The sequence below is a fragment of the Scyliorhinus canicula genome, chromosome 17, assembly GCF_902713615.1.
Source record: "Scyliorhinus canicula chromosome 17, sScyCan1.1, whole genome shotgun sequence".
NCBI classification, from domain to species: domain Eukaryota; kingdom Metazoa; phylum Chordata; class Chondrichthyes; order Carcharhiniformes; family Scyliorhinidae; genus Scyliorhinus; species Scyliorhinus canicula.
In genome coordinates, this window is record NC_052162.1 from 120,508,524 (window position 1) to 120,536,074 (window position 27,551).

Genomic DNA, 27,551 nt, shown 5'->3' on the forward strand with positions numbered 1-27,551 from the left:
CTCTTCCACCCTCCTGGATTTCTTTCTTAATCTGAGGTGCACTCTCCTTATTATCTCCTATCAGATCTCCTTTACCTCTAACACTTGAGTATTTCTCTTTTCCCCAGTTTCTATCCCTCACCGGCTGAAACTGATGTCGGAAACCAAGCTTTGATTTATGAACTGATCCATAATCATCTGCCATTTATGCTGCTAACCTCGCAGTTTTAACCCTCTGCTCTTCCACATGAGTTCTCACTACATCAGGAATTGAATTTTTAAACTTCTCCAAAAGTCTAATTTCTCTGAGAGCTTCATACGTTTGGTCTATTTTCAAAGCCCTTAGCCACCTATCAAAGTTATTCTGTTTGATCCTTTCAAACTCCATGTGTGTTTGACCAGGTTCTTTCCTTAAATTTCTAAACCTTTGTCTGTCGGCTTCAGGCACTAGTTCATACGCACCGGAAATGGATTTTTTCACCTCCTCATACCTCCCAGATACCGCCTCCGGTAGTGATGCAAACACTTCACTAGCTCTACCTACCAGACTAGCCCTACCTACCGGCTTTGTTCGAATCAGTAATGCCCACATGATCGGTAGCCATTGAATTTGTACAGCCACCTTCTCACATGAAATGAAAAAGGCTTCTGCCTCCTTCTCATCAAACCGTGGCAATGCTTGGACGTATTTAAAGAGATCCCCACCAAGCCTTCGACTATGACGCTCTTTCTATTTATCCTCATCACTATCCTCCAACTATATTTCCCTTTACATCCACCAAATTTAACTGACTGTCATGTTTCATGGCCTTTTTCTAAGTTCAAACTCTCTCTCTTTTTCCCTTTCATCTCTCTCTTTGTTTTTCCATGATCTGTATCTCCTTTTCTCTTTCTTTTTCTCTCATTGCGTATTCAAGCAGCTTTAATTCTTTTTCATGTTCAAGTTGCTTGATTTGAAACTGACTTTTTGCCATTTCTAATGAGTCAGACTGTATCTCAGGCAATTTAAGTACCGTTTCTTTTTGTATTCTGTCAGGTAATGTTAACTGCAATGTTTTTGGGAAATCTAAAAGCCTATTTTTAGTCTCTGTTCGTAAGGTACTGCGTGTGACCGTCTCCACCTCCAAAAATTTCAGAACCTCTGAAAGAGCCATTGTGCACAACACACTCCTACTTAAACTGGTATACCACACCTGAAAAACAACCACAATATGCTCACCCCTCACTGTCTTTAAGTTCACAAAGTCAACCCAATAGATAGATTTTTATCCCCCTCGAGCTCCCAATTTCTTATGGGCCAGGGTTTAGAGAACCCCAAAGTGTATCATGGAGTTCACCTGACCCACAACTTTTAATAGAGTGTGGTTATGGGGAGTACAAGGGCCCACTTTACAGGTGTGGTGCATCAGAGAACTAAGAGTATTTTAAAACAAAAACAATGTTTATTCTATGAATCCCATTAACATTTTTAAACACAGACAATAAACAGCTTAGCAACCATCAACTAAAATACTCCCCCGAAAGAATACTGTACTCTATAAGTAACCCTTAGTCTTTCCTTACAACATCCATAAGACAAAAGACCCTTTTCAACACAGAGATCAGATTTAAATTCACTACTGAGAGCAGTTATCACTTTGAAATCCTCAAATGATCTGGTGACAGTCTTTAGATTGCAGAGATAGAGCCTTATACAGATGTTTGCTTTTCCTGCGGCTATCCGGCTCTCAAAAGGAAACTAAAATATACTGTAGCTGCCTGCTCAAAAACGAAAGTGTAAGACAGACAGCCCAGCTCCACCCACACTCTGACATCACTGCAGCTATCTGACAAACACCCATTTCATAAAGGTACACCTACTACAGCTATTCAATAAACACCTATTTCTTAAAGGTGTTCGCATATGACAGCGGGAAGGGAAAAGGTTAATGGATGTTACTCACAGCGGGTGGTTGAGGACACTTTCCGTGATCTAGAGGCCAGGCCACCTGAAGGATCCAGCACCGTGTCCTCAATTATGATCGAGGAAGGAGAGCTTCCATGAGGATCGGCAACGATATCCACAAGGTATAGTTTATTACACAAGCGGGGTGCACCACGACAGTTATCGGTTCATGGCAATCTTGGGTCTATTTTTGATCCAGGGGGGCCTGTTGTGGGAAAATATCGGGGCCCATGTTTTTCTATATGTATATTTATTCACATGTCCATTCACATCTCCGTTTAATCATGTGATAAATGTACAAACGCACAAAGGCAAGTCATACCTCACTAGAAAATAGGGACGGATTAATTCAGACATCCAGGCAGGCAGCAATCAACACAGGCCATCTACACCCACAATGGCAAAAGTCTGAAAAACCCATTTGAATTAGCAAAATAATCAGGGAAACTGCACTGAGACAGACAGACTGCTCAGAAAACCAGAAAGATGGTTATCTTCGGATGAACATGGAGGGGAGGCCGTTAACACCACATCACAGTTAGAACAACCCTTTGAAATGCTAAATGGGGGCCAAGAATCGGCCGGAGATGCAATTATCAGGTTTGTTTCAAATAATTTCTGTACTTAATGTGATTATACGGACCATCCAGTATTCAATAAAACAAAAAATCTATGTTTTAAAAAAAATAAATTTAGTGTACCCAATTTAAAGTTTCCAATTAAGGGACAATTTAACATGGCCAATCCACCTAGCCTGCATATCTTTGGGTTGTGGGGGCGAAACCCACGCAGACACGGAGAGAATGTGCAAACTCCACACGGACAGTGACCCAGAGCCGGGATCGAACCTGGGACCTCGGCGCCGTGAGGCAACAGGGGTAACCCACTGCGCCATGGTGCTGCCAAAACAAATCAATGTTAATATTAAGTTTTACATTTATCCAACTATCTGTACTCTGTAAAAACAATTAACATATCAATACGACATCGGACAGTACAACTGGTCATTGCAATGTACAATGGGGGAGAGAGAGACTCGTTGGGACCTGCAGCATTCAGGCCCGAGCCTCTGTATGTCCACATACATGTGAAACAAAGACTTTTCCTTGAAGTTCAACACAGTCTCCAGGACTCAACTTTAATTCCCTCCAACACCAACTGTCAGAATGAACAAAATGCCGTCCTGGATGTAACTGAAGCAGAAACAGTAACAGCAGAATCCACCCCATTATCACTTGTGAAGTTGTTCGTGACTGAGTAACTGCCAGGAAACACAGAATTCCTTCCCACACACAGAGCAGGTGAACGGCCTCTTCCAAGAGTGAACTCGCTGGTGTCTCTGCAGGTTGGGTGAGTATCTGAATCCTTTCCCACACTGAGAGCAGGTGAACGGCCTCTCCCCAGTGTGAACTCGCTGGTGTCTCTGCAGGTGGGATGAGCAACTGAATCCTTTCTCACACTGAGAGCAGGTGAACGGCCTCTCCCTAGTGTGAACTCGCTGGTGTGTCTGCAGGCTGGATGAGTAAATGAATCCTTTCCCACACTGAGAGCAGGTGAACGGCATCTCCCCAGTGTGAGCCCTCTGATGTTTCTTCAGGGTGGATAATTGAAAAAATCCCTTCCCACACTGAGAGCAGCTGAACGGACGCGGTTTCCCAGTGTGAACTTGTTGATGTCTCTGCAGGCTGGATAACTGAGTGAATCCCTTCCCACACTGAGAGCAGGTGAACGGCCTTTCCCCAGTGTGAACTCGTTGATGTCTCTGCCGGGTGGATAACCGAGTGAATCCCATCCCACACTGAGAGCAGGTGAACGGCCTTTCCCCAGTGTGAAGTCGCTGGTGTGTCTGCAGGTTGGACAACTGAGTGAATCTCTTTTCACACTGAGAGCAGGTGAATGGCTTCTCCCCAGTGTGAACTCGTTGGTGTATCTGCAGGTTGGATAAATGACTGAATCCCTTCCCACACTGAGAGCAGGTGAACGGCCTTTCCCCAGTGTGAACTCGCTGGTGTGTCTGCAGGTGGGATAACCGAGTGAATCCCTTCCCACACTGAGAGCAGGTGAACGGCCTTTCCGCAGTGTGAACTCGCTGGTGTGTCTGCAGGTGGGATAATTGACTGAATCCCTTCCCACACTGAGAGCAGGTGAACGGTTTCTCCCCAGTATGAACTCGCTGGTGTGTCCGCAGGTTGGAGGAATCACCGAATCCCTTCCCACACTGAGAGCAGGTGAACGGTTTCTCCCCAGTGTGAACTCGCTGGTGTGTCTTCAGGCCGGATAACTGAACGAATCCCTTCCCACACTGAGAGCAGGTGAACGGTTTCTCCCCAGTGTGAACTCGCTGGTGTGTCTTCAGGCCGGATAACTGAACGAATCCCTTCCCACACTGAGAGCAGGTGAACGGTTTCTCCCCAGTGTGAATTCGCTGGTGTGTTTTCAGGCCGGATAACTGAATGAATCCCTTCTCACACACAGAGCAGCTGAACGGCCTCTCCCCAGTGTGAATGCGTCGATGAAACTCCAGCTTAGATGGGGCACTGAATCTCTTCCCACAATCCCCACATTTCCACGGTTTCTCCATGTTTTGGTTCTCCTTGTGTCTCTCCAGGTTGGACAATCGAAACCTTACCGACACACAGAACACGTGTACAGTCCCTCCCCGCTGTGAATGGTGCAATGTTTTTTTCAGACAGTGTAACTGGTTGAAGCTCTTTCCACAGTCAGTGCTCTGGAACACTCTCACCTGCTTCTGTGTCCCAAGGAATCAAGTGATTCTGTCAGATCAAGACGTGACATTTGAGATTTCTGTCTGTAATTCCTCCTCTTCTAATATCCTGGAAAAACAATTGACAAAAGTCATCACTGTCAGTACAGGACAGGAATTCAAAACAGACAATTCTGCTTCCGATGGAACATTCTTCCCTCTCTCTTCCCAAAAGCTGTAAATCTCCATCCCACACACTCTCCCTCCATTCTCACTCTGCTGTATCTAATATTCACCCTCCCAATTCTCCTGAAGGTGCGGATTCAGGCTGATTGACAGATCCCTGCTCACTGCTTCCTGTCCTGGACACAGTGACCATAACAAATAGGAGCTGCAGTCAGCCATTTGGCCCATTAAACTTGCTGAACCCTTTGTTGAGCTCAATTGCCGATCTCAACACTATTTTCCCACACTATCTCCCATATCCCTTGATATCTTTGTGGTGAATGTAACTCCGTAATTCACACTGTGCTGTATATACATGAGACCATGCATTTGTAAGCGCAGTTGCGTTGCCCGACCACTAGGGGGAGTAACGCTGGAATGCTTAGGAGTTTGTACAGGGCTCCACCCTTGGCTCCGCCCATGACTCCTCCCCCTGGACTGCTGTATAAATACCAATGCTCAGAGCCAGTCATTCAGTTCATCGAGAGTTCAACGCGGAACAGGCTGGCTCTGTTATAAGTAATTAAAACCACTGTTCATATCTTAAAGCACATGTCTAGTGAATTGATGGTTCCATCAATTTAATCGACTTAAGAAACAGTCAGGATCAATCATGGAATCAGCCCTCAAGCCTGAGCGACTGGAACTCGACCCACAGGATGCAGAGGCAAAAGAATTTTTTTCTCATTGGCTGCGGTGTTTTAAAGCCTACCTGGCGGAAGCAAGCACAGCCGAAACAACAGAGGAGCAGAAACTGAGCCTACTGCACACGAGGGTGAGCCACAGAATCTCTACTCAATTAAACTGCGCCGGTTCGTATACTGAAGCCCTAGCGCTACTCGACAAAATGTATGTAAGGCCTGTAAATGAGGTCTACGTGCGACACGTGTTTACTACTCGCCGCCAGCGGCCTACGGAACCGCTCGCAGAATTCCTGAGAGAGCTTAAAACTTTATCTAGTGACTGTAATTACCAGACGGTTACTGCGGCAGAACATAGAGAACTTGCTGTACGCGATACCTTGTTGCAGGCCTTAGGTCAAATTACATGCGCCAACGACTGCTGGAAAAGGGGGCCCTAAATCTTGAAGCGACTGTTGAACTTGCTACCACTATGGAGGTCTCCTTCCGCAGCCTCACCTCGTTCCCCGCGACCCCGTCATGGGCTCCCGACCAGCGACTCCCCCAGGCCTGCGCCACGCGGCCACCCAGCCACAATGCTGCTCCAGCCTGCCACTTTTGCGGCCAGGATCAGCACTCGCGTCAGCACTGCCCAGCCCGCAACGCGACCTGCGGGTGAAAAGGACACTATGCCAGAGTGTTTCTAGCGATGAAAGCCCCAGCCTCTAACCCTCCCACGGCTCAAAGCACTCGTTCCCTGAATTCACAGGCCCACAGGCCCCGAAATGCTGCAGCCTGTATGCCGACTCCGCCCCCGCCCGTCATGTGCGACTCATGAGGGCAGCCATCTTGGCAATCCTCCTCCATGCGGCCGGCCATGTGCGACTCATGGGGGCGGCCATCTTGGCAATCCTCCTCCCTGCGGCTGGCCATGTGCGACTCATGGGGGCGGCCATCTTGGGATCATCCCCTTCAAACTCTGAAACTCACCTCGACGACTACGAACTCAGAGGGCAGTCATCACGGGGCCACTCCAGCACAGCTGATCGAGCCGCCGCCGACCCGCAACTCAGCGCAGTCACCCTGGACCAATCGCGCCCGAAGCATCTGCGAAACTCGATGGCGACGGTCCAAATTAACGGGTACAGCACGCCGTGCCTTTTCGACTCCGGGAGCACTGAGAGCTTCATACACCCAGATCTGGTAAGACGCTGTTCGCTCCCCGTTTTCCCCGTGCAGCAAACTATCTCCCTCGCTTCGGGCTCCCACTCTGTCCAGATCCAAGGGCACACCGCCGCGACGCTCACAATCCAAGGCGCTAGCTATGCCAAATTCCAGCTCTACGTCCTGCCCGAACTCTGCGCCCCACTCTTATTAGGCCTTGATTTCCAGTGTAATGTCAAGAGTCTCACCCTCAGTTTCGGCGGACCCCTACCCCCACTCACTATCTGCAGCCTAGCCACGTTGCGAATCTCCCCCCTCCTCTCTTTGCCAACCTCACCCCGGACTGTAAACCCGTAGCCACTCGCAGCAGGCAGTACAGCCTGGAGGATAGGGTGTTCATCCGATCGGAGGTCCGAAGGCTTCTCAGTGAGGGGATCATAGAGGCCAGCAACAGCCCCTGGAGAGCTCAGGTGGTGGTCGTCAAGACCGGAGAAAAATTCCGTATGGTTGTCGACTATAGTCAGACCATAAATAGATTTACGCTCCTTGACGCGTATCCCCTCCCCAGGATTGCAGACATGGTAAACCAGATCGCCCAACGACCTCTGCCACCCGGGGGTCACCCGGCTCTCCCACTCCATCAAAGCCCGAAATCTGCCTTTCTCCACTGAGGAGGTAAAAGCCGTCACCAGAGACTGCCCGATCTGTGCAAACCGCACTTCTATAGACCAGACAGGGCCCACCTGGTCAAGGCTTCTAGGCCCTTTGAACGCCTCGCGGTCGATTTCAAAGGGCCACTCCCCTCAACTAACAGGAACGTTTACTTCTTAAACGCCATAGATGAGTTCTCCCGCTTCCCATTTGCTATCCCGTGCCCCAATATGACCTCCCACACAGTCATTAGGGCCCTGCACAGTATCTTCACCCTATTTGGTTTCCCCAGCTACGTGCACAGCGACCGGGGTTCGTCCTTCATGAGCGACGAACTGCGTCAGTACCTGGTCGACAAGGGCATCGCCTCGAGCAGGACTACCAGCTACAACCACAGGGGGAACGGGCAGGTGGAGAGGGAGAATGCGACGGTCTGGAAGACCGTCCTACTGACCCTCCGGTCCAGGAATCTCCAAGTCTCCCATTGGCAGGAAGTCCTCCCAGATGCGCTCCACTCTATCAGGTCCCTCTTATGCACAGCGACCAATCAGACCCCTCACGAGCGGCTCTTTAGTTTTTCCAGGGGCACTACCACGGGGTTCTCTCTTACGGCATGGCTGAAGAAACCGGGCCCTGTACTCCTCAGGAAGCACGTCAGGGCGCACAAAACCGACCCCCTTGTAGAGAAGGTGCGCCTGCTTCACTCCAACCCCCAGTACACCTTTGTCAAGTTCCCTGACGGTGTCAGGACACCGTATCCCTCCGGGACCTTGCACCCGCCGGATCCAGCATCCCCTCTATCACTACAGATGCACCCCTCACCCTAGACCCCACCCAGCCGCCCCCTCGCGCTCCCGAGCCCACTAGTTCGCTCCACCTGTACCGCGCACCCGCACCAGCTAACCCCCAGCGCCCCCAGTCCAACCAGACGTGTATGCAGCTTGGACGAGATCTTCCCTGGAGTCCGCCATCGTACCCCAACCCACAACACCCGTCCAGCCACCGCAGGAGGCTGCAACCCCGGTGCTCCGCAGATCGCAGCGGACAGTTCGACCACCGGACAGACTCAATTTATGAACCACCACCCCCGCTGGACTTGATTATTTTGTAGGGGGTGAATGTGGTGAATGTAACTCCGTAATTCACACTGTATTGTATATACATGAGACCATGCATTTGTAAGTGCAGTTGCGTTGCCCGACCACTAGGGGGAGTAGCGCTGGGAATGTTTAGGAGTTTGTACAGGGCTCCACCCCCTGGACTGCTGTATAAATACCAATGCTCAGAGCCAGTCATTCAGTTCATCGAGAGTTCAACGCGGAACAGGCTGGATCTGTTGTAAGTAGATTAAAACCACTGTTCGTATCTTAAAGCACGTGTCTGGTGAATTGATGGTTCCATCAATCTTCACTATCTCGAAACCTATCAATCGCGAAATGGAAAATACTTGCTGACAGACGTCTGGAGTAGAGAATTCCAAAGCTTCACCGCATCCTCGAATGAAGAATTCACTCCTCATCTTCACTTTCACTTAATTTTCCGACCTGTTCCCCATGACACTCAACTCCCTCATCAATCGGAAATCTGTCTAACTTCACGGCGCCGAGGTTTGATTCCGGCTCCGGCTCATGAATCTGCACATTCACCTCGTGTCTCCGTGGGTGCCATATCCACAACCCAAAGATGTGCTGCGTAGGTGGATCGGCCAAACTAAATTGACGTTTAATTGGATAAAAAATGAATTGGGTACTTTTAAGTTCAAAAATGTTTTGGTCAGGGTGGGCAAGAGTCAAAATCCAATCCAGTGACTATCCACATGTGCTTCGTGTAAGGTTCTGGTCAATGCCCACCCCTCCACTTTTCATCCCAGTCCAGGAGGTGGAGACTGGGCTCCGGATGAGTAATGGCGGCCGCAGCTCCCAATATCCCCCATGCTGGAGAATTCGCTCCATCTGCCATGTGGGCAGATGGACCAGAACTGCACATGTCCAAAGGGAAAAAAAAGACTGGGTACTTCAAATTAAAAAAAGAAATTTGTCTAACTCATCCTTGAATATATTCAATGACCTCCAGACTCCACTGGCCCCTGAGGAAGAGAAATCCCGAGATTAACAACCCTCTGAGCTAACAGATTACTGAAAATATATGACGTAGTTATAGTTCAATATTACAATACGAGAAATAAAAATTATATGTACTGTACAGAACCATAAATAATATATCTAAACTGTACCATATAACAACTCTCGACCTATCTCTGGCCGATATTAATTTATTGACCCTTAAATGTTCACTGATGCTCACTGAATCAAAAGGAGGGACTGTGGTAACATAGCCGGCCTAGTTTTAAGCTCCATTAAAATTGGATAAACGAAATTAAAGAAATTGACACTTTAAATTAAACTAGTCAGCACCAGCAAATGGCCTGCTGGGAATTCGAACTTGGTCAAGTTCGAATATACAGACTCCGACATGTCTGGAACTGCCCTACCAACTCGCCATCAACAGATCATTGCACTCTATTCATTGCACAAGCCCATTGTCAGTGTCCCAGATCGAGCCAGACTCTTGTGCACCCAGGAAAACAGGTTATGTGCCAGCAGACACCACAGAGGTGGACACCTGGGGGCGGGGCCCAGTGTCCTGTCAAGCAGACATCAAGAAACCCATTGGCTGTTGTGACCCTCTCCCGAGAGCTGATTGGCCAGAAGCCAGAGTAGTTTCTGGAAAAGGCGGGGAGGAAGGAGGATGAAAATAGATGTCCAAAGCACACCAGCAGCGAAAACCTGATGTGGGAGATGACCCTGACCAACCCCAGACTGACCAGAGAAGGAAGGAGGGAGGAAGCTGCCATTGAGACTAACTTAGTGATGATGGACCAGAGAGGCTGGAGGATTGGATCTACAGTTCAATCCAGCCACCTTTGGGGGTAGTATAGCCGAATCCTGGATATTTCTTGTATACAAACTTGGGTTAATTTACGGATTAACTTTGTTCAATAAAGATTGTATTTTGTCCATTTTTCTCCTGGCTATTAAAAGACACCTGGGTAGAACTTTGATTAAAATACTGGTTGACATATCTGTGATTTTCCAGATACAATAGGATGCCCTATTGTTATTGCTCTTCCTCTCTTTCCCCTCTCCTGTACAGACAGGCTGCTTGTGGTGCCAGAAACTTGCCTCTGTTCATACTCCCCGGAGGAACCAGCCTCCAAAATGGAATACCGATTAGCGAGCGGGACCCCAGGAGACTCCTGAAATACCCGCCTCTTTCTCTTGGACTGCCTGGCGGTCACCCATTCCCTTCCTTCCTCAAGTTCCTTCAGCTGCGGTGTGACCACCTCTCTAAACATGCCTCACGATGCTCTCAGACTCGTGGATGCTCCACAGCCGCCGTTCCAGCTCTGATACCCGAGCTTCCAAGAGCTGCAGCTGGACACACTTCCTGCACACAATGCTGGTCCCGGGAACTGGAAATGCACCTGGATTCCCACATGGAGCAAGAGGACCAAACCATGGCTTTGTGCTCTCCTGCCATGAGTAAACCCTTTAAATTTAAAAATTTAAAAGAATACTATATATTTAAACAATAAATCAACAAAGTCCCTCCCCTCATTATGTGGAGACAGTGACGTAGTGGTATTGTCGCTGTTTTAGTAATCCAGAGAGCCAGGGTGATGCTCTGGGGACCTGGGTTCGAAACCCACCAGGGCAGATGGTGGAATTTGAATTAAATAAAAATCTTTAGTTAAAAGTCCAATGATGACCATGAAGCCATTGTCAATTGTTGTAAAAACCCATCTGGTTCACTCATGTCCTTTAGGGAAGGAAATCTGTCATTCTTAACTGGTCTGGCGATCATGTGACGCCAGCCCCACAGTAATGCGGTTGTCTCTTACATGTCCTCAGGGATGGGCAATAAATGCTGGCCAAGCCAGCGACGCCCACATCCATGAAAAAATAAAGTAAATACAAAACAATGACTTACAATTTAATATAGGATGAAAAATACCCACCAGGACTGGTGAATTTCCAGCTTCAGTAGGGGATATGAATCCTTTCCCACATTCCCCATATTTCCATTGTTTCTCCTTGCAGGTGTCTTTCTGCCTCTCAACATTCAATTCATTTGTTGAAGCCTTGTCCACACACAACTCGTGTTTGGTCTTTCCCTGCACCAATTCTTTATGTTTTCTTCAAGCTATATAACTGATTAAAGCTCTTTCCCCATTCTGTGCACTGGAACACGATTACTCAGATGTGTGTGTATCTCAGTACTCTTCCAGTCAAATTGATTCATAACATTTTCTGCAGCAGACAGAATAGACAAATGGTTATCCAACGATGAAAGGCTAATGAATAGAGCAGATCTGCAGCTGATGTTTGGTGTGAGGTTTCTGTCTGCAAATCCTCTCCTTCTGATATCCTGTAAAAGGAGTTTTAAAAATGTATCACTGTCAGTACAGGATAGAAATTCAGAACAGACAATTGTAGTTTCTCTGAAACATTCTTTCCTCTCTCATTCCCCAAAAGGTGTAAATTTCCATCCCACACACTCTCCCTCCATTCTCACTCTGCTGTATCTAATATTCACTCTCCCAATTCTCCTGAAGGTGCTGATTCAGGCTGATTGACAGATGCCTGTTCACTGCCGATATTAATTTATTGTCTCCTTAAACGTCAGCCACCTGCTGGGTAAACCAGAACCTTTCATTGTGTGAGAGCCTGAATCAGCCAATAGGAATCATTTTGCTCGGCGGTGACGTCTCTGCATTGCAGTGCGCAGGCTCGGCGCGGGCTCCCCGCCGGGGCCCCACTCATTGTTGTCCCTTCTCGAGACAACGTTTCCAAGCAACCGGCTGACGTCTCCGGCCAGAGCGAGAAGCCGCTCGCCGGCCTCCCCTCCCCCACCCGGCCAGCGACTACGCATGTCCAAAGGAGAGGGGGAACTGAGCATGTGCGAGGGAGTGCCCACCACCTGACCGTCCTGCATTGGCGTTGACCAATGGGAAGAGTTGGACGCCCAGAAGGACTCTGGTCCTGTAGCCAATGGGAGTGATTGAAGATTGAGCTTCACACAGACTGAAACGTTCTCCTGTCTCTAACATCTGTGAGTAAAACACTTTCTTTTCTGCCCCTTTCCATTTATTTTCTCATTCTCACCTTCAATTGGTCACTTGTTACAACTGATGGGAAAGGAAGTGAATCCAGGGAGGGTGCAGACTCTGGAAAGATTGGCCCAGGTCTGTCTCTCTCTTGAAGACATTGACATCCTTTGCTCCCTCAGCTTGACACATTTATTTGTCTGGCTAAAAGGATGGGCTCTTTCCTAATGTTCACAATTAAAGTTCTGATTTCCCCAACATGGCTGACATTTAAAGTGACAATAAATTAATATCAGACAGAGATAATCATAATAATAATCTTTATTATTGTCACAAGTAGGCTTACATTATCACTGCAATGAAGTTACTGTGAAAAGCCCCTAGTCGCCACAGTCCGGTGCCTGTTCGGGTACACTTAGGGTGAATTCAGAATGTCCAATTCACCTAACAAACACGTCTTTCGGGACTGGTGAGAGGAAACTGGAGCACCCGGAGGAAACCCACAGACACGGGGAGAACGTGCAGACTCCACACAGACAGTGACCCAAGCTGGGAATCAAACCTGGGACCCTGGCGCTGTGAAGCAACAGTGCCAAACACTGTGCTACTGTGCCACCCCGTATGATATGTCTAGTGTTATATGGTATACATTCGATAGATTATTCAGAGTTCTGTAATAAAGCACATTTGTTATTATTTCTAGCTGTTTAATATAGTATAATAACTGTTATATATTTCCAATGATCTCTTCCATCAGATGGTTGTTAGTCTCTGGATTTCTCTTCCACAGGGATCACTATAAGGCGAGGGTCATTGAATATGTTTATGGATTAGTTGGATAGATTTCTGATTGAAGAAGGTTATGGGGAACAGGTGAGAAAATGGAAACAAAGCTGAGATGAGGAGGGATTTCTTCACTCGAGGATGTTGTGAAGCTTTGGAATTCTCTACCCCAGAGGACTGTGGAGCCTCAGTCATCAAGTCTTTCCAAGACAAAGATACGTAGGTTTCTAGATATTGAAGATATCAAAGGATGTGGGGGATAGTGTGGGAAAATGGTGCTGAGGTAGATCGGCCAATGATCTCATTGAATGTTTGAGCAGGCTTGATGGGCCGAATGGCCGACTGCAAGTCCGATTTGTTTTGGTTTCCATACCATAAGAAGAATGTTCCATTGTAAGTAGAATTGTCTGTTCTGAATTTCAATCTTATGCTGACTGCAATGTCTTTTCCAAACTGTTTTACAGGATATTAGAAGAGGAGGAATTACAGACAGAAATCTCAAACATCATGTCTCGGTCTCACAGACTCACTCAATTCATCGGGTCCTAAATGTCATTGTCTTTGAATCTAGAGGGAGAATGGTTTACCGATCTGTTGACTTCACAAGATTTTAAACATCAGTGTGAGTGGAAAAGCACCGAGACACACACACACCCGAGTGAGAGTGTTCCAGAGCACTGACTGTGGAAAGAGCTTTAACCAGTTACACAGCTTGAATAAACATCACACCATTCACAGCGGGGAGAGACTGTACACGTGTTCTGTGTATGGACGAGGCTTCAACTGATCAGCAAACCTGGAGAGACACAAGGAGTAACAAAACATGGAGAAACCTTGGAAATGTGGGGACTGTGGGAAGGGATACAGAGTCCCATCTGCACTGGAAACTCATCGACGCATTCATACTGGGGAGAGACCATTCACCTGCTCTGTGTGTGGGAACGGATTCACTCATTTAGTCTGCAGTCACACCAGCGAGTTCACACAGGGGAAACACTATTCACCTGTTCTCAGTGTGGGAAAGGATTCAGTGATTCATCCAACCTCCAGAGACATCAGCGAGTTCACACTGGGGTGAAGCCGTTCACCTGCCCTCAGTGTGGGGTGGGATTTATTCAGTCATCCAACCTACAGATACACCAACGGGTTCACACTGGGGAGAGACCGTTCACTTGCACTCAGTGTTGGAAGAGATTCACGCGGTTATCCAGCCTGCAGTCACACCAGCGAATTCACACAGGGGAGAGGCCATTCACCTGCCCTCAGTGTGGGAAGAGATTCAGTGATTCATCCACCCTGCAGACACACCAGCGAGTTCACACTGGCGAGAGGCCGGTCACCTGCTCTCAGTGTAGGAAGGGATTCACTCAATTATCCAACCTGCAGAGACATCAGCGAGTTCGCACAGGGGAGAGGCCGCTCAGCCCTGCCTTCATTTTACACAACGATCCTATGTTCTATAGTGTAGGTCAGATAGGCTTCAGATGGTTTCACAGGTCGGCGCAACGTCGAGGGCCGAAGGGCCCGTACTGCGCTGTAGTGTTCTATGTTCTATGTAACCCACCAATACCCGAATAAACGGTTCTTAAAACACTGCTCTGGGTATTAAAGGCACGGGTTTAATCCTGTGTTGTGGTTTACTTATCACCTGACAGGTGTGACCAATTCGAGAGAATCGCACTACATTCTTTGCCGTCCTGGCCAGGAAGAATACCTGTTGACTGATACCTGGGTTTTCCGAATTTCCACAAGTCCTGCCGTTGGTATCTCGCGCTACCTGCAGTATTTCCCACAATATTTGGGATATCTGATGAACAAAAATCCACTCCTCAACCACAGATATATAAGGATGTCTCCACTTCCTCCTCAGAACTCCGTTCTCAATGTGTAAACACTTTGGAACCATTACAGCCTCAACTTCCATGAGACCTAACTGTGTGAATCTACATAACTCTGGGTCAGCCTCCTGGGCGTCAGTTAATGAAGTCCTATCAAATACTTCCTCACAATTATCCTCATTCTCAAGGATAGTTTTGGCTGCTCTATCATCTGATTGTGGCGTGACTTTAATCTCTGGCGATGAACTTTGTTTAGCCATTGCCCTGGTCACCACACATGATGGAAAAATATCTGGAAACTGTTCCTGGAACTGTTTTGTCTCCTTTTCTTCCCTCAGACTCTCTGCAATCATGGGTGAAGCTGCAACCTTCACAACTGCCAAATCATTCCCCCAAAGTAAGTCTACTCTGTCTACAGGCAACTTCTTAACCACTCTAACAACCAGAAGTCCTGACAATAAATCACACTCCAATTGTACTTTATACAATGGAACTGGGATATAATCTCCACTTATCCCATTCACCAATACCTTGGGCAGGATTCTCCGTCCCGCCTCACCAGAAATCTGTTGCAGGGGGCCCCCGGGATTCTTCATCTCGCCAACCGGCCAATGGGGTTTCCCATTGTGGGCAGCCCCACGCCATCGGGAATTCCCCGGGCTGCCGGTGAAACGGATAATCCCGACAGCGGAGAATCCAATCCCTTAGCTTTCATTGAACTCTCCAGAGGAAAAAACAAATCCCTCTCCAGCGAGAGAGTTTGTGTGGGACCTGTGTCCCTTGAAATAATGTTGGGTTTGGCTCCATCATTTGATGAAAATGGGGTGATCTTCCTCTCAGATCAAAGCCCTGCATATCTCTCATCGACCTCATTCACCACACCTGCTTCCACAGCAGAGTTTACCTCAGGTCTCCTAATTCCACTTAGAGCTACTGTCCGCTCTGTGCTATTCTCCACTTTTGATCCCTTTTCAGAATCCCCCTTATGAATCTCAACAAGTCCCATGGGCTTTCCTCACAACGTCCAACAGGCTGTACAAATGCTTCCCACTTTATTGGAACGGTAACACTGAGACCTTTGAGTCTCACCTCCACGCTCAGCACCTTCCTTCCTAGTCTGAGGAGACGACCTCCGAGCATTCCCAGCAATCTATTCCTTACCTTGGCTACCTCTCTTCCTTTCACTCTTCCACTTCCTATCCTTAACCAAATTATGGGGGTGACGGAACAAAGATTTACATTTATGGATCAGCTCATAATGGTCAGCCATTATTGCTGCTTGTCTAGCGGTCATCCCCCTTTGGTCTTCAACGTAGATTCTTATCACAGAAGGTATTGAATTCTTAAATTCTTCTGGGAGAATAATTTTACTGAGAGCACCATAGCTGGTTTCAACGCCCAATGCTCATACCCACTGATTAAAATTGTCCTGTTTAACCTTTTCAAATTCAGTTTCAATCTGTCCTTGTTGTTTCTTTAAATTCCAAAGGTTTTGCCTCAATGCCTCCAAAACTAATTGAAATACACCCAGAATAGTCTTTATCTTGTTGTAACTGTGAGACAACCCCTCTGACAGGGAAGTATAAACTTCCTGCACTTCCCCATCAGTTTACTTTGCATGAGGAATGCTCTCTCTTCCTTCGTCAACTCTATTTGAATTGCTATTTTCTCAAATGCCATGAAGAATGTTTCTACATCTTTCCCCTCAAATCTTGGTAGGGCCTGTATAAATTTAAAAAGATCCCCACTGGGATTTGGACTGGGAAGGGTTACTCCTCCTTTTTAACTTTCCTCACTTCTGCCTTTAAGTCCAACCTTAATTCTCTCTCTCCCTCTCTTTTTTCTCCCTCCCTCTCTTCCCCTCTCCCTCTGTTTTCTTCCCTTTCCCACATCTTCATGTTTTTAATTCCCTCTCATGCCCAAACTGCAACCACATCCTCTCCAGACCGGTGTCCCCACCAGAATGTGCTACACGACCTGGACTACTTGCTCATGAGCTCTCCTGTGTTTATTTTTTTTTAAAATTAGAATTTGTTCCAATTCAGGGGCAATTTATCATGGCCAATCCACCTAGCCTGCAGATCTTTGGGTTGTGGGGGCGAAACCCACACAAACACGGGGAGAATGTGCAAACACCACACAGACAGTGACCCAGGGCTGGGATCAAACCTGGAACCACAGTGCCATTAGGCAGCAGGGCTAACCGACTGCACCACCATGCTGCCCACTGTCCTGTGTTTATAACAGACCCAGGCACTCAACTAATACATAATATATATATCCCTTCCTAGATTTAACCGACACCTCTACTTTTAATTGACATGCCAATTCAATCACAATACTCAACCAAGGCAGTGGATCAGTCCTTTCACTCTGGATCACCAGCTCTCGACTTCTGGGTGACTTTGGCGATGTCTCTTGTCCTGTTGACTGAAGTCTGTCCTCTTACTTCATGTTGTGTTGCATGTCGAGCTCCAGAGAATTGTAGCTCATTAACCCTTTCCAGCAATTACCTCTACACATGGTCTGATGGTAGTGAACCAGTGTTCTGATTGGCCCAAGCAGCCCATGATCAGTTCCTGATTGGTTAAATGGGGCACGATCAATGTCTGATTGGACTCTGAAGGATATCGGTCACCTTGCTGATGTGTGATGTCACTTTCTCATTGTGGTGTCACTTCCTCATGATTAATATTCGTCAGGCTCATCATCCCAACTGATACCATAGAACCACTGAATCCCTACAGTGCAGAAAGAGGCCATTCAGCCCATCAAGTCTGCACCGGCCCTCTGAAAGAGCACACTACCTAGACCAGGGGTGGGCAAACTTTTCCGTGCAAGGGCCACATTCAGAAATTCACAATTCACAAAGGGCCGCATAGTATATTAAGTAAAATAATTACTTCACCCGGTTATGATTCTGGGCGCCTCATATAGAACATAGAACAGTACAGCACAGAACAGGCCCTTCAGCCCTCGACGTTGTGTCGAGCAATGATCACCCTACTCAAGTCAACGTATCCACCCTATACCAGTAAGTAACCCAACAGCCCCCCCCCCCATTAACTTTTTAAAAAAAAAATTTTTTTTTTTAAAAAAAATTCTTTTTTTTTTAAATTTTTTAAAAAAAAATTTTTTTTTTTTTTTTTAATGACTTGGTGGGCCGCAGAAATACCTTTGGCGGGCCGCATGCGGCCCGCGGGCCGTAGTTTGCCCACCCCTGACCTAGACCCATTCCCTACCCTAACCTGCACATCTTTGGACTGTTGGAGGAAACTGGAGCGCCCAGAAGAAACCCACACAGACACAGGGACAACGTGCAAACTCCACACAGACAATGACACATAGCCAGAATTGAACCCGGGTCCCTGACGCTGTGAAGAGGCTGTGCTAACCATTGTAGAAGTCAGGTATTTTAAATACACTTTATATAGGTAAGAAGACTGTTTAAGACAGAAATATTAAATCCTAGTTTTAAAATGAAAGAAATATACAACTTCCAAACTCAGACATGTGTTTGGGAAAAACAGAACCACTGATAAAAACATCACATTCTTTCAAGGGCAGCAGCGAAATCCCATGGGTTTTAAGGTGGTATAATTAAAGGCTCCATTGTTCTGATTTCTGGCCACTTGTGATAACAGCCTGAACCACATTCCATAACGTATGCAAGCTGAAACATTTTAGACTGTGTCAAAATAGTTTCATTTATATTTTCGGAATAATAGCATGATGAGATGACTAACGTCTCAATTGTTGCAGATAAGCAACAATTGGAAGTGGCGTTGCATTGGGAGGATGGATGGCTTGTTATCAAATCAAATGTGTTTTGAATATAGCTTAAACCAATTAGGATTATATTGGGGTGTGATCGGATCGCTTAAGACAGATATGAAAGAGTATATCCATGGATGATTTGGCCACCATTTTAGACAAGAAGACAGAAAGACAGAAAGACAAGAAGACAAGAAGAAAGAAAGACAGAAAGAGACAGAGAGAAAGAGACAGGAAAGAGACAAAGAGAACAAGACAGAAAGAGAGAGAGAGAGAGAAAGTAAAGGAAGAGAATTAGAAAAGAGTTCTGTATTCCTATTTCATTTTCATACTTTGACTTCAGCCTTTGACTTTTAAAGTTGTGTTCAGGCTATTGTCTCAGAAGATAATTCCTGTAATTCTTTGAAGAAAATCAAATTGTCTACAAACTACCTTTTAAATCATTTTCAAGTTGTAACCAATGAACTTCAATAAAACAATTCTTATTTGCACCTGACAAGTTTTTAACTTGAATTTCTACTGAGTTTCAGCAATGTCTCAACAACAACCGGCAACTGTAAATTAAACAAAACTGGATTCAAATCTTAAGATACAACAACCATTGTGCCACCATGCTGAGATGATACATCTTCAGGTGTCATGTGTAACTTCTTAGTGACTGCTGATGACTAAAGCAAGTTACTTAAATACAAATAACTGAAATTACACAAGGTACACAAACCTAAACTAATACAGCAATTCCTACTGAACACAGAAAATAAATCCATAAAGCTGATTGGTGTGTGAAAATTTAAGGAACAAGACACACATTACAAAATACAATTTTCTATTCATAAATTACATGTTCCTAAGAAATAAAAGTCACAGAAATGACATAACCACAACACCATTACAGAAACTGAGAATAAAACCCACACCAATGGAGAAAATCTGTTGTAGAATTTGAAGGAAAGTGACTACTTTGCTGCTAGTTTAAAAGTGAACACAATTTAAGACACAGAATTTCTCCAGCATTGACAGAATTAAACTACAAGAAATCCTGCAATAAAATGTAACAGAGATTTTCATTCAGCATTAGTCCTGTGGTAAAACCATAAAATTAAACCTACTTTGGCCTAAGACAATATGGCACAAGAGACAAATGTATTTATTTTAGATCTACCTGTCGTGGTGGATAAAATGTTATTTCTTGGGATGGCTGGGCCAGAATTTGTTGCCCATTCATAATTGCCCTTAAACGTGCTGGGACATTTCAGTGGGGGAAAGTTAAGAGTCAACCGCATGTGTGTGGGTCTGGAGTCACATGTGGGCCAGACTGGGTAAGGATGGGCAGATTTCCTTCCCTGAGGGACATCAGTGAACCAGATGGGTTCAAAATGGTTTCATGGTCATCATTAGGCTTTTAATTCCAAATTTTTATTGAATTCAAATTTCACCATCTGCCCTGACGGGATTTGAACCTGGGACCCCAGAGCATTACCCTGGGTCTCTGGATTACTAATCCAGCAACAATACCACGAGGTCACCGCCTCCCCCATACTATCCAGGACAAAATAAATGTCCTTCATTATCTCTTGTAGACCATTTCAGCAGCAACGTCCACTCCAAAGCTCAATGAGCATCAGCCCCACTGGAAGCAAAGTGGTGAGACCGACCAGAATGTACCTGTTGTGCAGAACCTTGGTCAGACCGCAGCTGGAGGACTGTGTACAGTTTTACTGCCCTGATCGGCAGAGTGGGAGCGCAACAAACATTCACCAGACTTGTTCCGGGGATGGCAGGGCTGCCCTTTGAGGAGAGATTGGGGAAACCTGACCTGTATTCTCTAGAGTTTCAAATAATGAGAAGTGATCTCATTGAAACTTACAAAATTCATAAAGGAATAGACAGGGTTGGTGCAGGTGAGATGTTTCCCCTGGTTGGAGAGTCTGGAACCAGGGGACACAATGTCAAAATAAGGGGGAAGCCACTTAGGACGGGTCTCGGAGGAGACATTTCTTTACTCAGAGGGTTGTGAATCTTTGGAATTCTCTACCCCAGAGGGCTGGGGAGCTCAGTCATTGAGTGTGTTTAAAGCAGCGACTGACAGATTTCTAAATCCCAATAACACAAGGGGCTGGTTTAGCACACTGGGCTAAATCGCTGGCTTTAAAAGCAGACCAAGTCAGGCCAGCAGCACGGTTCGATTCCCATAACAGCCTCCCGGAACAGGTGCCAGAATGTGGCGACTAGGGGCTTTTCACAGTAACTTCATTGAAGCCTACTTGTGACAATAAGTGATTTTCATTTCATTTCAAAAGGAGATGGGGATAGTGTGGGGAAAAAGGCAATGAAGTGAATGATTGTATTGAATGGGAGAGTAGGTTTGATGAGCTGAATGGCCTGCTTCTCTGATACAAAGATAGAACACACAGTGCAGGAGGCCATTCGGCCAATCAAGTCTGCACCAACGCACTTAAGCCTTCACTTCTACCCTATCCCAATAACCACATCTAACCTTTCTTTGGTCACTAAGGGCAATTTATCATGGCCAATCCACCTAACCACCATGTCTTTGGACTGTGGGAGGAAACCAGAGTACCCGGAGGAAACCCACGCAGACATGGGGAGAACATGCAGACTCCGCACAGACAGTGACCCAGCGGGGAGTCGAACCTGGGACCCTGGCGCTGTGAAGCCACAGTGCTATCCACTTGTGCTGCCCCCACAGGGAGGAAAGTAAATTGTGAAGAGGACATAAGGAGATTACAAAGGGATATAGATAGGTTAAGTGAGTGGGAAAAGATCTGCCAAATGGAGAATAACGTAGGAAAATGTGAAATTGTCCGTGTTGGCCAGAAGAATAAAAAAGCTTATTATCTAAATGGTGAGAGATTGCAGAGCTCTGAGACTCAGAGGGATCTGGTGCCCAAGAGCATGAATCACAAAAGGCTAGAATACAGGTACAGCAAGTAATTAGGAAAGCTAATAGAATGTTATTGTTTATTGTGGGGGAATTGAATACAAAAGTAGGTTATGTTCCTGTGAGCGGGAATGAATCCAAAAGAATCCCTCGACATTCAGATCTGCTTCAAACATCAAACAGTTTATTGTTGTAACACCGGCGGGGAGTAAGCCTCTGGGTAAAAGCAGATACATCTCCACTGAATAAAGGGAATCATCATCATTTATACAATTTCAAATAGTTAGTCAGCCCAACTCAGCCGGACACAATCCAATCACAATGATTATAGATGACACATATTGACTGGTAGATCCAATGAAAGTGGTTACTGGGCAGCAGGGAACTGCGTGATCAGCTCATCGACAGCTAGGGGGTTAGTCACGAACTCATGATGTCTTCCAGATCCCCTCATCGACCGTCCTTGGGTCTTGTGTATACATAACTCCCGTATCTTAACCTTGTTACTGACTGGTACATTGTCAGAATTCCATCAGAGCATTCCCCTTTGCGTGAGAGAGAGAGAGCTGACTGGTGCTGATTTAATCTGACGGTCACCACACCTCACTCGAGGGGCAATGTTGAGGGGGCAGGGCCTTCACGGATGACCTCAGCCGGTACGGCAGGTGAACCCACGCTGTTGGTGTCGCTCAGTATCACAAACCAGCCATCCAGCCAACTGAGCTAACCAATCCCCAGAAATATTAGCTATTGCCCATCTCCCATCACACCATTTAATGTTGTTTCTCAGTCCATGTCAGATAACCTGCCCTATACCTTGATAATTTTCTTCTGCAAGAAACACAGAGATAAATTAAACAAAAGAACCATGTACCTCCATTGCCCATCTCCATGGCAAGGTGGCATGCTTTAGAGGGATCCAAACAGAAATGGGAAGGAAACATCTTCCAACTTCCAAACTAACTTTCAATCTCTGATCCTTGTGAAATGTGAAACCAGGTATTCACAACAAGGCTCAATGAACGTCAGCCCACTGGAGTCAAAGTCGTGACACCGGCCAGTCCAGCAGAAGAATCACTCCAACCATCCCCATTGACCAACTGTCAGAATGACCAAAATGCAGTCCTGGATGTAATACAGAGCATAAACAATAACAGCAAAATCTAACCCCTGTAATCACTTGTGAACTTGTTCGTGTCTCAGCAGGTGCGATGAATCACGGAATCCCTTCCCACATTCACAACAGGTGAACAAACTCTCCCCAGTGTGAACTCGCTGATGTGCCTGCAAATGGGATAACTGAGTGAATCCCTTCCCACATGGAGAGCAGGTGAATGGCTTCTCCCCAGTGTGAACTCGCTGGTGTCTCTGTAGGTTGGATAACCGAGTGAATCCCTTTTCACACTGAGAGCAGGCGAATGGCCTCTCCCCAGTGTGAACCCGACGGTGTGCCCGCAGGTTGGATAACAAAGTGAATCTATTCCCACACTGAGAACAGGTGAATGGCCTCTCCCCAGTGTGAACGCGCTGGTGTGTCTGCAGGCTGGACATATGAGTGAATGTCTTCCCACACTGAGAGCAAGTGAATGGCTTCTCCCCAGTGTGAACTCGCTGGTGTCTCTGCAGGTGGGATAAGCGAGTGAATCTCTTCCCACACTGAGAGCAGGTGAACGGCCTCTCCCCAGTGTGAACCCGCTGGTGCGACTGCAGGTTGTCTAACCGAGTGAATCCCTTCCCACACTGAGAGCAGGTGAACGACCTCTCCCCACTGTGAGTTTGCTGGTGTATCTGCAAGCTGATCAACTGAGTGAATCCCTTCTCACACTGAGAGCAGGTGAACGGTTTTTCCCCTGTGTGAACTCGCTGGTGTATCTGCAGGTGGGATAACTGAGTGAATCCCTTCCCACATGGAGAGCAGGTAAACGGCCTTTCCCCAGTGTGAACTCGCTGGTGTATCTGCAGGTTGGATGAGGAAATGAATCCCTTCCCACACTGAGAGCAGGTAAACGGCCTCTCCCCAGTGTGAACTCGCTGGTGTATCTGCAGGTTGGTTGAGGAAATGAATCCCTTCCCACACTGAGAGCAGGTGAACGGCCACTCACCAGTATGAACTCGCTCATGTATCTGCAGGCTGATCAACTGAATGAATCCCTTCCCACACCGAGAGCAGTTGAACGGTCTCTCTCCAGTGTGGACTCGCTGATGTGTCCGCAAACTGGATAACTGAGTGAATCCCTTCTCACACTGAGAGCAGGTGAACGGCCTCTCCCCGGTGTGAACTCGCTGGTGTGTCTGCAGGTCAGAATACTGAGTGAATCCCTTCTCACACTGAGAGCAGGTGAATGGTCTCTCCCCAGTGTGACTGCGGCGATGAATCTCCAGTGCAGATGGGACTCTGAATCCCTTCCCACAGTCCCCACATTCCCATCGTTTCTCCATATTTTGGGTCTCCTTATGTCTCTCCAGGTCGGACAATCAGTTCACGCCTTGCTCACACACAGAACAGTCTATTCCTGCTGTGAATGGTGTGATGTTTTTTCAGGCTGTGTAACTGGTTAAAGCTCTTTCCACAGTCAGTGCTCTGGAACACTCTCACTCGGGTGTGTGTGTCTCGGTGCTTTTCCAGTCACACTGATGTTTAAAATCTTCGCAAGCTGACAGACGAGGAAACATTTCTCCTTCTAGATTCAAAGTCCGATGATGTTCAGGCCCTGATGAATCAAGTGACTCAGTCTGATCGAGACGTTTAGTTTGAGATTTCTGTCTGTAAGTCCTCCTTTTCTAATATCCTGTAAAAACAATTTACAAAAGACATAAGTGTCAGTGCAGGACAGAAATTCAGAACAGATTGCGACATGTCAGGAGCGGCCGCATATGAGGCAGCTCTCATTCGGGGACTTTGTTTTCATAGTTTCATAGAATTTACAGTTCAGATGGAGGCCATTCAGCCCATCGAGTCTGCACCAGCTCTTGGAAAGAGCACCATACCCAAGGTCAACACCTCCACCCTACCCCCATAACCCAGTAACCCCACCCAACACTAAGGGCAATTTTGGACACCAATGGCAATTTATCATGGCCAGTCCACCTAACCTGCACATCTTTGGACTGTGGGAGGAAACCCACGCACACACGGGGAGGACGTGCAGACTCCGCACAGTGACCCAGTGACCCAAGCCAGAATCGAACCTGGGACCCTGGAGCTGTGAAGCATTTGTGCTATCCATAATGCTACGGTGCTGCCCGTTTTCACCCGGTATTTGAGGGGGTTTGGGGATATTTCAAATTTGTCAATGGGATAAAGCTCCCATACTGTGTTAATGTCCAAGAAACCAAGTTTGAAGAAGCCAGCGAGCAAAGAATCGTCATCCGTTTCAGATTCTTTTCCAGGCTCATTGGAAACAAAATAGCGGCGGCTGCTGCCGAAGCGAAAGTTATAGTGTTGTCAGTTGAGATGCTCATGGGCATCTTAGCAACAGCCGACTATCTCCGAGGATCTCCTAATATCAATTGAGGAGCCCTATTCGATCGATATTGGCAAAAATGGACGAAACAGTAAAGGGTTGCAGGGCATGGGGCGGCTCTTTCGATGAAGAGCGAGCGGATTGTCTCTTTAGAGGCTGAGATGGTCTGTTGGCTGATAATAACAAATCTCTGCCAAAGTCGGCGACTTAGAGAATCGTTCCAGGAGACAAACCCTTCGTGTTATGGGGCTGCCGGAGGGATTGGAGGGCCCGCACCCGACTGAATACACGTCCAGGATGTTTGGGAAGATGGTGGGGAGGGGGGACAGTTGTTCCCTCCCGAGGTAGATCAGGCCCATCACTTGCTCTGTCAGACACCTCACCCAGGAGAGCCACCTCGGGCAATAACCGTCAGGTTCCACAGTTACCGGGAGAAGGAACGAGTCCTGAGGTGGGCGAATGATCACCGTAACTACAAATGGGAGAGCCATGCCATCAGGCCCCATCAGGGGGGGCGGAGCTGCCAAAAAAGAGGGCGGCATTTATCAAGGCCAAGGCTGCACTTTACATACTTGGAGTTCGGTTTGGGGCGGTTTACCCGCACACCTCCGAGTGAGTTTTAATTCAAAAGATCACTACTTTTGAGGTGCTGGATGATGCCGACGCTTTTGTGAGGAAGCTCAGGCTGGGTATATTTTGTATTATATATGGGGTCTTGTTGTTATTGGAGAGGGATTGTGGTTTTGGGGTCTTGTTGGGGTTTCTTGTACCAGTTTGTATTTTACTGTTTTTGTGGGGGGGGGGGGGGGGTTCCTTTATTTAAAGTTGGGTGCAGGCGGGGAGAAGGGGTTGCTGGTCATGGTTACTCAGTTTTATATGCCCCGGGAGAGAGTTGCCCTGCGAGCTGAAGAAGGTAGTTAATGGGAGCGAAGTGGTGGGGGTAATGGCAGCTCATTAACATAGTCTAGGTTTTAGATAATTGGCTGAGTGCGTTGGTTCTGTTTGGGGTTAAGGATTGTTGAGCTAAGGGTTTGGGGGTGTTCTTCGGGCTTTTGGTTGTGGTTTTAATGAGAGGCGGGGAGCTCGGGGATAGGGAAGGTTTGTCGACGGTGACTACAGCTTGTTGTTTGGTCTGTTTTGTTGGGGTGCGTGGTGGCCATGGACTCAGTCTCGACGATGGATGAGATATTGTTCTTCGCCCCTCTCTGTGGACTCACCGCTTTGTGCCTACGGATTTCCATTGAGGTCCTGGAGGGAAGGGCTGGAGAGGTTTGGTGACATGTTTGTGAACGGCAGATTTATTGGTTTTGATGAACTGGTAGAAAAAATTACAACTCGCGAGCTCTAATTTTCTCAGATGCGTGATTTCCTACATAAGACGATCTTGGCGTTTCCTTTAGCTCCCCCGCCCACTCTGATGATTAGGATTCTATCTCTTGCTGAAGTGGGTGAGGGTAGGATTTCAGATATCTACAGTCAGATCCTGTCTGCACAGCAAGCTCCACTGGGTGAGGTGAGGAGGAAGTGGGAGGGGGAATTGGATCTGGTTTCTGTGGAGGGGGTGTGGAGTGAGACTGTACAGGGTCAACTCGACCTTCTCCTGTGTTCGGTGCAGCTTGACTCAGTTCAAGGTGGTCCACAGGGCACATCTGTCTGGGACTAGGTTGTGTGGTTTTGTTCTTGGGTGTGGCAGACAGGTGAGCTTCATGTTCTCGGGTCCGGTGAATAATAAAAGGTACCATCCTTTTAACCAGACAAATAAATATGTCAAGCTGAGGGAGCAAAGGATGTCAATGTCTTGAAGAGAGAGAGAGAGACCTGGGCCAAGCTTTCCAGAGTCTGCACCCTCCCTGGATTCACTTCCTTTCCCTTCAGTTGCTGCAAGTGACCAATTGAAGGTGAGAATGAGAAAAGAAATGGAAAAGGGGAGAAAAGAAAGTGTTTTACTCACAGATGTTGGACAGAGAAGGTACTATTAGTCTGTGTGAAGCTCAATCTGCATGACACAAAGCTCTGATTGGCTGAAGGACCAGAGTCCTTCCGGTGGGCCCACTCTTTCTATTGGTCAATCCCTCAGCAGGAAGTCGGCGGGTGGGCTCTTCTCTGCACATGCGCATCACCGGTTGTCGGTGTTTGGAGCATGCGCATTCAGATTAATGGGACTTCGTTTCGGAGAGCCCGAGCGAAACTAAGGAGGTGGGTGCAAGGATTTGGAAATACTCTGTGGAGCCGCAAACCCCGATGATTAGTTGTCAGCTCCCTGATTCTGGTTCGGGAAATTCTTTCCCAGGACCTGAAGTTAATGCCCAAAATATTTGTGGAGTGAGTGGAGGATGGGGAGGAACACAATAAGGTTAGACCCCGCCCCTCATTCACTCTGATTGGCTGGAGGACC

The 27,551-nt window shown here is 47.1% G+C and overlaps 1 protein-coding gene across 11 annotated transcripts in view; it reads right to left on the reverse strand.

Annotated features, from left to right (window-relative positions):
* Positions 1 to 2,703: 2,703 nt before the first annotated feature.
* Positions 2,704 to 27,551, reverse strand: part of LOC119951774 (zinc finger protein 229-like) — a 711,453-nt gene continuing 686,605 nt past the window's right edge. Inside the window, exons 1-3 of one of the 11 annotated variants that reach the window (XM_038775117.1) lie at positions 23,452 to 24,328; positions 23,077 to 23,367; positions 2,704 to 4,461 (exon numbers count right to left, since the gene is read on the reverse strand). In XM_038775117.1, the coding sequence (XP_038631045.1) occupies positions 3,156 to 4,461; positions 23,077 to 23,367; positions 23,452 to 24,131 (2,277 nt within the window). In that variant the 5' untranslated portion in view covers positions 24,132 to 24,328 and the 3' untranslated portion in view covers positions 2,704 to 3,155. Of the gene's footprint in view, positions 4,759 to 4,924; positions 4,944 to 8,564; positions 9,237 to 11,278; positions 12,325 to 22,953; positions 24,329 to 27,551 lie in introns of those variants that run through there. The other 10 variants (XM_038775120.1, XM_038775119.1, XM_038775116.1 and 7 more) reach the window with 10 other exon arrangements.